At 39.8% G+C, this 11,524-nt stretch overlaps 1 protein-coding gene across 1 annotated transcript in view; it reads right to left on the reverse strand.

The window, feature by feature from the left end:
- The window catches only part of CENPP (centromere protein P), a 236,413-nt gene extending 224,911 nt beyond the window's left edge, over nucleotides 1-11,502 (reverse strand). Inside the window, exons 1-5 of the mRNA XM_015427619.1 lie at nucleotides 11,483-11,502; nucleotides 9,236-9,391; nucleotides 7,753-7,910; nucleotides 3,488-3,579; nucleotides 1,172-1,260 (exon numbers count right to left, since the gene is read on the reverse strand). Coding sequence (XP_015283105.1) covers nucleotides 1,172-1,260; nucleotides 3,488-3,579; nucleotides 7,753-7,910; nucleotides 9,236-9,372 — 476 coding nt within the window. The 5' untranslated portion in view covers nucleotides 9,373-9,391; nucleotides 11,483-11,502. The remainder of the gene's footprint in view (nucleotides 1-1,171; nucleotides 1,261-3,487; nucleotides 3,580-7,752; nucleotides 7,911-9,235; nucleotides 9,392-11,482) is intronic.
- Nucleotides 11,503-11,524: the final 22 nt, after the last annotated feature.

Below are 11,524 nucleotides of genomic sequence, written 5' to 3' on the forward strand. Positions count from 1 at the left end.
TTATCTGCCTGTCTGTCTTCAGGTTTACATCTCCCCCCCCCCCAGCGTCTGTCTACGGAAAGGGCAGTTGTTCCCTGCAGTGGGAACCAAAGCAGCTGACAGCATTCTGCTCTCCCCCGTATGATCCTGTGAGGTATATTAAGGTTGAAAGTCTGTGAATGGTCCATAATCCCCCAGGAAGCTTTTATAACATGAACCTGGGACCTGCACACCATCCTCTGAAGCGCTCTCAGGTATGTATCTGTGGCAGTAATGGGGTGACTGCTGGCACCTTTTCCTATCGTTTTTTGCCTTGTGGTATTCTGTTTGTGGTGTGATCTGTCTTTTTTGTGGTGTGGCATGGTTGTGTTATTGGGTTTGTTTCTTTTGAAGGGGAAGTGATGTGTTGTGAGTGAGGACATATTTTACCTCAGAATACACCAGGTCGCATATGCAACTGAGAGTTCCAACCAACTGTCTCATGGAGGAGGGGGGGAGTTTGAGGTGCGGAATGAAGTCCAATCAGTTTCCATATGCAAATGACCTTGAAACGCTGGCCCAATCAGAGAAGAGTGGCCTAGGCTGCAGTGGGTGGGAGAAAACTCAGGCAGCATAGCCAGTAGATAGAGACACCTTGTGATTGACACATCACGGAGCCAACTGATTTTGGAGTGAATGGAATCTTGCAAGACAAAAACGCTTTTATTATATAGGAGAGATAAATATTCTGAATAAGCAACACCAGCCACTATTTTCTAAAGTACGCAGTTAATCACTGATTTTGCACTGCGATTTGGTGGAAGTCAGAAAGTTTCCAAATCACAGTATAAGGTTGGGAAGCAGAGGACTCAGGGAAGGAGCAGGGTCAACAGGGAAGGAGCAACCACAAATACTGGCTGGCTACAAAAGACACTATTCATATAGCACTACTGAAGCTAAAGCTATATAACACTTCTATGAATACTGCGAATGCTGAAAACTTCCAAATATTTATGTGTTTTGGTAAGACACAGTATCTTAAAAGTGCACTAGCAATTCATATTTTAATGTCAAAAAGCATGGTTATGTAATTTAGCATCTCAGTCACTAAGGCTATAGCACTGTGCATACATTTGTGTCAGCAACCAGTTAGGTATACCAACTAAATGCAATATCCATGTGATATTCCTCTGTATTATCAAGAGAGTCTTACCTGGATACAAGCATGTTTAAATCAGAAGACTCCTCAGATTCTATTATAATGTTAAGATCAGTAACCGCAGCATAACCATTTTTGTTACTCTGGTTTGAAAAAGAATAAATGTTTCATATTAGACAAAATGTTATCTTATAAGCACTTAACAGAAAAGTTACAAAACAGAACAGAAAACATGCACTCATTACTCATTAAGATTATCTCAATTTACATGAAATATGTGTACAAATGCTACATAATATATCTGATCCAAGAGGATGAACACTGAGAGACCTAGGTTTTCGATATCTAATTGTTTAATAGACAAAATATGACCAAATACTTTAAATCACTACAGCACAGCAACACAAAGTATACAGCAATCCAAAGGATGGATCCTACAGAGCATTTCTACAGGCAGGAGGAGCATGACTTTCTCCTCTCCTCATATCTACTGCAACTCAAAATATCCCAAAAATGCCCCTTGAAATGCTACTCTCAGTGATTTCAGATCTGTTTCTTCTTCCTTTTATCTTGGTCTTTTCTAGGGCAAGTATCCAGTAAAATTTAGGGATGAAATAGGGAATGACTCCTGTTTCTGCAATAAATAAAAGATTCACAGTTCGCGGGCATTTATATGATGTGCACCAGCTGCAAAATACAAACAGCATTGAGTACTGTAATCAACAGGACAATGGTATGCCATGGAATACTTTTTTATGTTGTGCATCCCAAAAGAGAAGGGTGAAAAGAAAAAGAGATCACCAAACCTCAAAACAAATTAACTTTAAAAAAACCCAGAAGAACAGAAGCTACATCTCTTTAAATGCAGGAGGACTCAAAATGTATAAAATATACAAAATGGACTCAAAATGCTAGCATTTACAATGTAGTCCTCCTGCATTTACACCAAATCCCCCCCCCAAAGTCCTGATTCCCACAAAATGCTCCATGCTCACATGGAGCTCTGTTTGAGCAATATATTTCAACATTAGAAAAACTGCAATTGCCTGAAGGCACATGGGCACACCTAAGCAGACCCAAAGTGAGATGTGTAACAAATAATTGGGGTGCAACAGTGGCAGTTTACTGCTGGTTTTCTATATTTGTATTTCCTCCACGGAAAGGTTTAGCACTTGGCCATTCCTAGTTCACAGTTTGATTATGTAGTAGATCCAGCAGTAATTACTGCTGTTTCCAGAGAGATGCTGAGAAGAGAGCATATCATCAGTTCAGAAATACAATACAACCCTTGAGAAAAACAGATAGCACAATTCTCTGTCTACCCTTTTCTCTACAAAGGACTCTATAATATCCATTGCTTTCTGTTGCACTCTGGAAACAAGACTGCAAGATTTTTTACATTTCTTTAAATTTTACTTTATTTATACCCCTTCTTTCTCCCCAATGGAGACCAAAAGCAGTTTACATCATCCTCTTCTCCACTTTTTCCTCACAACGACCCTGTAAGGTAGACAGGCTGAGAATATGTGACTGGCCCAAAGGTCACCCAGTTAGCGTCTGAAGCAGAGTGGGGAATCGAACCTGGGTCTCCCAAGTTAATAACATTACTACTCGGAGTAACAAATAGTTATACAAAATAAGAAATAAATGGTGCAATAACAAGAAAGCCCATTCAAAGTGGGTTTATAAGGGTATAACTGCTTTGGACTGCACTAGAAGTACTTCACTACTTAAGTAAACTACTGCTGTTTGTCCATTCATAATTTAACAAAGTACCCAAGTAACATAAATACAGGATTTGCATATTTCATTGTAGAAGTCTTCCACAGTGCTAAATCAGCGAAATTTCTGTGAAAACAACTGAAGTTACACAGGAAATTTTGTATCTAAAGAAAGTGAGATTACATATCTGTAGCCAATTGCCATCTTGTGGCTGGAAAAAGAAAGTGCAGTTTATTTACTGTTAGGGAGTTTGTATCCATACTTTAATAGGAACCCTTCCTCCCAAAGCAGTACACAACAATTATAAAATATAATTCCATTATAAAACCACAAAATTAAAATCAAAACCATAAAAACACTGAAGATAAATAAGGTAAAAGACAAGAAGAGTATTAGAAGTTCAAACTCACGGTTTTAAACGCTGACTAAAATAAATACGTATATGCTCACTGTACAGCAGAAAGGCAATATACAAATATTTGAAACAAACACAAACATCCTAAAGCTACTCTTCTGTTACTCTTCTGCTACAAGATTTTTAAATACTGTGTGTTGGGGGGTGAAGCCCTTTTAAATAAGTTAGTATATAGAGTTCTTCAAACACAAATATACACTGATTTCAAAATTATGATAATCTTCTCACTGTACCTGATTTTCCTCCATGAGCCTGAATTCCAACTGAAAGGGCACTGACTGGCAATTTCCTGATAGCCTACATTTGTATACAGTCTTAATTTCACCTACAGTAAAGAAAAATACAAGTTGATACCTTAATTGGGGTCATTTGTTTCTTTGTGCTCCAGGCATTTAAATATTAGTGATTACATTAATATTTATTATTATCTACTTGTCAGGGGGGTGCCAAGTCCCCCCCCCCGACTCACCAACAGGAACATCGGAGTTCAACGAACCGAGCCAAGTGCCAACACAAACAGAAGAGGCAATACAATGAACCAGGGATGGCCCCGCAGGACGGGCCCACCCGCGGATGAGAGAACAGGCACCTATGGGATCCTGGCCTTCAGACTGCAGGACAAGCAAGGAAGACCCCAGAAAGGGTATCCCAGAGGACCAGGACTCTTACCTAGCCGGCCAGCAAGAGGGGCTCCAGCAGCAAAAGGGGGATGCAATGGAGGGAGCGAGAGACACCCCCAGAAATGCTGGCCAGATCAAGAGGAAGGATGGCATGGAACTGACAGGATTAGGGAATTGGTGAGCCCTGTGGTCACTCTCCTCTGAATGGAAGGGGGGAGGGGCAGGTGCAGGGCAGGAGGATTTAAGGGAGAGAGATGCACAGGCTGAGGAGGATGATCCTCAACCCTCTATGCAGAGAGAGTAGAGCAGTGAGATAGCCTGAGAAGGATGCTCGGAATAGAGGGGAGGCAAAAGACAAGAGGACATAGGTGAAGAAACCCCCTCCGTTCCTTCAGTCTGAGGCCGCACCTAGATTCTCCCTCCCTAAAATCAGTCGCCCCAGAGTCTGGCTGTCCTCCTACCAACCCTGCAAGACTTCCACATCGTGACACTACTTTATTTTAAAACTGATGGCCCACTTCTACTACATATGAAGCAGCTTAAACAGTTTTAAAATACAAGAATAAAACAATTAAAAATAATTACCAAAAAACATCTCCTGACAATTCCAGGCCCCAAGGAGGCCAGGCTGGCTGCCACCAGGGCCAGAGCTTTTTTGGTGGTGGCTCCTACCTGGTGGAACGAGCTCCCGAAGGAGATCCGGGCCCTGCGGGACCTTGTGCAGTTCCGCAGGGCCTGCAAGACGGAGCTCTTCCGCCAGGCTTTTGAGTAGGAGCCACCACTATTTTACCATCATTAGCTCTGGCCCTGGGAATGAGAGAACAACAGCACCATATGGAACTGGAAGCACTGATTGGGTGTACCATCTTCGAGACGTCATATTTATGGAAGATCTTGTTCGAACATCTAGAGCACTTAATAGGTTGTAATTAATGGGTAACGTAGTAGTGATGTTTTTATATGGTTTTTATCTGTTTTATGTGTTGGCTTTGCCTGCCTGTAAGCCGTCCTGAGCCCACGTTGCGGGGAGGGAGGGCTATAAATTGAAACTATAAATAAAAAATAAATACAAATTATTACCCAAATTAAAAAATATCCCACATCCCAACAAATACATAATTTAAGTCACTAACATAATTTAAGAAGAGCCATGCTGGATCAGACCAAAGGCCCATTAAATCCAGCATTCTTTTCACACCGGCTGCCTCTAGGAAGTCCACGAGCAGGATGACTGCAAGAGTATTCTCCCAGCCATGCCACTCAGCAACTGATAAAAAGAGGCATGCCGCCTCTGGTACTGGAGGGAATAGATATCCATCATGACAGCCACTGACAGCCCCATCCTCCATGAGTTTGTCCACAACCCTTTTAAAGCCATCCAAGTTGGTGGCCACACTACATCCTCTGGCAGCCAGTTCCACGATTTAACCATGCGCTGTGTGAAGAAGTACTTCCTGTGATCTACCCTGAATCTCCCATCCTTGAGCTTCAGCGGATGACCCCAGGTTCTAGTATTATGAGAGAAGGAAAGGTTCTCCCTATCCACTCTTTCCACACCACGCACCATTTTATAGACCTCTTATCATGTTTCTCATTACTCACCTTTATCTAAGCTAGACAGTCATAAGCATTTTAACCAATCCTCAGCGGGCAGTTGCTCTAGCCCTGTTCAGTTTGGTTGCTCTTTTCTGTATCTTTCCCAAGCTCCACAATATCCTTTCGCAGGTGAGGTGACCAGAACTGTACACAGGATTCCAAGTATGGTCTCATCACAGATTTATATATGGGCAGTATGATGGTGGCAGTTTTATTCTCTGTTCTTTTGCTTATTATGGCCAGCATGGAATTTGCCTTTTTCACAGCAGGCACACACAGGCTTAACATTTTCATTAAGCTATCCACAATCACCCCAAAATCCCTTTCTTGGTCTGTTGCCGCCAGGTCAGATCTCACTAGTGTATACATGCAGTTGGGATTTTTTGCCCCAATATGCATCACTTTACACTTACAATGCACCTCATTTGACATTTTAATGGTCATTTCCCCAGTTTGGAGAGATCATTTTGGAATCTTTGCAATCTGTTTTTGTTTTAACCATCCTAAAAAAAATTGTGTCTTTCGTAAACTTGGCACTTCGTTACTCAACCTTAACTGCAGATCAATTTATGAACAAGTTGAAAAGTGCCAGCTAATAAACTGATTAGCCTTATAAAGAACTAAAACAACCAGTCAACAATGCAACTCTTTCAAAAAGGTGTCATCAGTAGTTATAGTTCATTTTCAAGTCACATTTGAAAAGAGCAGCCTTATAAAGATATGTAGTCCCAGATTTTAAAGATTAAAACTAGCTCCTTGAAGTAAATTGGAAGACAGTGCAGCTGTTGTAATAGAGCCAAGAGTATAATATACTTTTTACAATGTGAAGTTTCCAAATTACCTTCAGTGACAGCCCCACATCAAGTTTACATAAAATATTACAATAAGGTAACAAATAACCATCAGTGTAAATAACATTAAAAATACCTATCCTTCACAACAAATCTCTATTTCAGCTGTCTGTGTTATCCTAACCAGAGTTACTCCCTTCTAAGTCCATTGAAGTTAATTTCTTTAGAAGGGTGCAACTCTGCATAGATTGCACTTCAAACCAAGTACCTTAATGCCATTATTTAAAGTTTTGGTTAGTCCATATTTTAGTACTCTGATCAGTTCTGATGAACCCATTCCAGAGGGTTGGGTAAGCCATCTTAGTCTGAAGAAGCAGAACAAAGTTTGAGTTCAGTGGAAACTTTAAGACCAACAAAGTTTTATTCAAAGTATAAGCTTTTGTGTGTAAGTATGCTTCTTCAGATACAGTGAAACAGAATTTTTGCAATTAACCCCTCATCCTCTCTCTTCCTATACGTAATGGTTGAGGGAATTCTGTTTCACTGTATCTGAGGAAGTGTGCTTATACATGAAAGCTTATACCTTGAATAAAACTTTGTTGGGCTTAAAGGTGCCACTGGACTCAAACTTTGTACACGAAATGGTAACTGAAACCAGAGGGGCTGAGGATGAAGTAGTATCTTCCCTATTAAAAAGTTAAAGAGGCTGGGCTATTAAAAAGATAACAGTGATCATAATGGCTTATAAAATTATGAAGAGTGTTGTGGAAAGAGTACAGAGTGAAATATTCTCTCACTTAGAACGTTAAAACTTAGATACAGAATAAAATGCTTCAACTTTAGGTTCAAGGCAAACAAAAATTTTAATACAACCCATAATGCTTAACTAATTTGTGGAAATTAATTTTCTTAAATAATAGACTATCTTAAAAAAAGAATAAGACAAAATGAATTAGACAAATTCGTGAAGGATAGCAATACATTATCTATAATAGCTGAAAACAGAAACTTGTTATTGAAAGACAGTATTTCTCTAACTACAAGACTGGGGATGGCTTCTGTACAGCTTTTTGCCTTTTTTCAAGGACATCCGTAGGCCAATTTTTAAGACGATGTAATGCACGAGACAGAAACTGATATCATAAGACCAAGACAATCCTTAAATTCTCTGATATGTGCTACATGAAATATAACTTCTATTGTAGCGATTAACACCTGTGGAAATACAAATTTACTCTTGATCTATCACCTACTTTAATAAACCTGGATAATCACACTGAAGGAGCTATAATGATTTCAAATTGTACTGTTTCTGCTTAGATTACTGGTTTTATCCACATACATCACTAATACAATTACATTAGTGTATCACTGTAATTATGAAATTGCTGCTGCCACACCCTAAATGCAATAAAACATGTTAATATAGGAATATCCAAGTATTGTGAAACATTTTACATGAAATTTAACTGTTATGTAAAAAACACTTACTTTTCTCCAGCAGTTTCCTAGAATAATTTTTGAACCAGATGCCTGTAAAATTCATCAAGAATGAGAAGTCCGATTCCAGTAAAGCAAGCTGAGTTTTCAGGTCTGGAGAAGAGTAATATTGCTTGGGGTCTTCTTTGAATTTTCTTTTAATTGTTTTCCTGCAATAAATGTCAGCTAACGTTGAGAAAATAAGAAATCTCTTTCAAATTCTGCTTCAGCAGCACATTGGTACAAAACCTAGGTTTGTTTAGAGAAATTTTTGACACCTTAAAGATCAACAGATTTATTGAAAGTTTAGTGGGCTAAAACCTATTTGACAGATGCTCCAGTCCAGTCAACTTTTTCCAGACTTCAGAATCACAGAGTATGGGACCCACTGAACATGAAAAGAGAGGCAGGAGGTATAACAGTCTCTAAGTACCAAGGGTCACCAAACTTGGTGAACCTGTGGGCACTCTTGGAATTTTAAAAACTGAGAGTGGACACATCACAAAATGGCTGCTAGTGCTCACCATAAAACGTTAAGAGTTTGCAAGATGGAAACAGCTGTTTCTAAACAGGTGCTCCCTGAGGATACAAAGGCAATACCTCCTGGGTTCTTCTGAAGCATCTCCTCTCCAGCACGGGAGAGGAGAACCAAGACTGGTTATTTGATTTGGGAAAGAGATGATTTAGGGAAGAAGTAAATGGGCACCAGGATACCCACTGGCAGGTACTACATTGGGGACCAGTAACGGACACTATAGGTGAGGCTAGTGATCCAAGATGTGAGGTTCCACAACCCACTTGACGATCCTGACTCATAGACTGAAGATCACTAGTCTATTTCACATCTATTAAGTCTTTTGGCATCTTAAAGATTCTTTCTGTTTTGCTGCAACAGTGTAACAAAGTTATCCCTATCAGAATTCCTAAAACAACTGCTATTTCAAACAGTGATATGCTTGAGTTTTACACAAAACAGTTTGACTAATGTGGTCATTTTAGCACCAAATAATTAGCATTTCAGAACTTCTGAAGAAACGTAGGAAAGACTACTGAAGTATACTCATTCCTTCTCTTTGTACAATAGATACCTGCTGCAAGTACATCTACTGCAGAGCCCCCAAAGCATTTCCAATTCCTAAGCACCCGCTTCCTAACAGTTGCATGTATTGGCTCCCAGGAAGGAATCTGGTACACTTTATTTTTAAAAATCCACTTCGCTCTACCTGCATATAAGATATATAGCAGCCCTTTGCCCACACCAAGCTCAGGCCCTTCCCAAGGATCCCAGTACCCATTCACCTCAGTAGAGTCTTACTTCTAAATAAACATGCCTTTGATCAGGCTGCACATCGGTAAACTGAAAAAAACTAAATCCCCACTTACCATGATGTATCTACTCAACAAACTGTTCCTGTATGCCTACCTAGAAAAAAGGCAAACACAAAAGAAAATCCCTGAAAGTTAAGGACCAAATTAAAAAAAATTAAATGCATACATGGCTTGCTTTGCCTTCCCGTCTGAATAAGTGAAAGACCCATATTGATTACATTCATATTCTTCTGTTAACATCTTAATTTCTTTTTCCAAAGACTGGATTTCATCTTCATAAACCTGAAGAGTGTTGATATTCATTTTTCAGACACAAAATTCACTAAAATAAAAAGCAGGAAACAGAAATTTAGCAAGTAATATTATTTCTGTAATCTTTTATTTAAAAGTTTATGATCTCCACACTCAACTAGCAATTGATCCAGAGAGCCTATTAAAAATGAAGTGGCACCTGCAATAAACAGCGTTTTAACACGTCTTTCTTATGAATATAACAAAGAAACATATATGGCAGAAATGAATGTGGACCCCTGGAAGCAGAACATGTACCGTACATTACATTTTAAGAAGTTATAATGAAACAAGATTTTTCCCTTTCCCATGCCAATGTACACTGCAGGCTCATATATCCAAATAAATAAGACATTCTAGAAACATTCTAGATGTTAAAAGATAGTAGTAGTTTACCTTCACCAAATATAGACCATTCAGAATTTCACTGGGTCATCAGTAACTATGATTATCTGTTCATGGACATAAGAAGGGACTTGGTGGTTCAGACCAATAGTCCATCTGGTCCAGCATCCTGTTTTACACAATAGCCTTCAAATGTCCTGCAGGGCCAACAGTCAGTACATAGAAGCCAAGACCTTTTTGTGGTGTTACCTCCTAAAACCAGTATTCATTAGTTTACTGCATCTGAGAGTTCTCAGACCCAACGTATTCATATCTGATGGCTGAAATCCACAGAACTGCATAACTAATTTCTTCATTTTAAAGTCTACAATATCACATGGCAGACCACTTTCAAAAGCAGATTGCTAAGTAGCACTGGATTCTATTACGCAAAGGAAGAAAAAAAATCAAAAGTTGCACTGGATGGACTCAAACTGTAAGGAACGCTACTAAAGCAACTGTTTGGACCCTAACCACCAAACACACATGGACTGACTGACCCATGCAAGTCCCGGGTTCAATCTTTGGCATCTCCAGTTTTTTAAAAAAAGGATTAGGTGGCAAGTGATGTGGAAAACCTCTGCCTGAAATCCATTTGGCTTCACTATTCGGAATTGGGCCTACAGCAAAGTGAGGCTGCACAAGCTTGCAAGTTGCATTTTATGATCTTCATCTCATCTGCTTGACCACTAAGTTGTCCAGAAGTAGGACACCATTGGTCTTGGTACTGTTTATAACTGAAGGTGAAACTGGCATAACTGTTGTGTGCATGTTTCTCATAAACATGGCTTATTCCAGAATTATATGAGAACCATATACAACACCCTGTAAGAACAAAGCTGGTGTGTGCGACTTATAAGAATCAGTAGAAAAGGTTCAAATTGGGGTAATCAGGAGGCGATGTTTATGGGTTTTATTAATGGCCCCCTACGCTTTCCACAATTGGAGTACTGTCCTGAAATGCAGGGTAAAGAAAAACACTATTGTGCTCTTTCAAAAGAGGCAGCACATTCTGAATTAGGGAATTCCTAGGTCTGTCTCCCAAATACCTTCTCTTTGGGTATTCCATTTGGATCCATTGATATGCATATATGTAATACCAACAGCGTGTTATTTACAAGACATGCATCCCACTAGTAGAGACCCTCTTAAGTGCATCCAGTCTATATCAAGTGCACAAATACTCTGCCAAGAGAACCTGCATTAGTAATAGGCAACTAGGACCTGGAGGAGACAACCTATTACTACTGCCAATAAAGAATCTGAGCTCGAGGCCTTTGGGGTGCTTGGCAGTCATTGGGACTTGATTCTATTAGTTCCTGGCCACGAATGGTGCTGTACAGCAATGGCCCACCGGGAAACACATCTGTAAATTAAATGGCCAGTCTACCCCTGAGCCTAACCCAACATGTAGGGCTGTCATTAATATAAAGTGGAGAAAGTGTACACACCCCACTGAAGTCTTTAGAGGAAGCACAGGACAAAAGCGTGATGAACACCCGCACCCTTGAAGAAAAGTATTGCACAAAAACAGCAATCATAAATGGGGGGAATCGGATTGCTGTTTTTGTGCAACTTTTTTTTTAGAACCCGAATTTTGCTTCTGATTTGCTCTGACTATCTAGCGCTCTGAGCAACAGTAATCCGTATATGCTTAGAAGTACCCGTTCCAAAACAACAAGTTAATGTCAGGAATTCTACCCTTTTTGCGCCGAGCCACGTAACTGGAAACACGTACAGCACTAACCTGGCTTCCAGCCCACGCCGGATTCGCCTGTCT

This window comes from Gekko japonicus, unplaced genomic scaffold, assembly GCF_001447785.1.
Source record: "Gekko japonicus isolate JY-2015 unplaced genomic scaffold, Gekko_japonicus_V1.1 scaffold354, whole genome shotgun sequence".
NCBI classification, from domain to species: Eukaryota; Metazoa; Chordata; class Lepidosauria; order Squamata; family Gekkonidae; genus Gekko; species Gekko japonicus.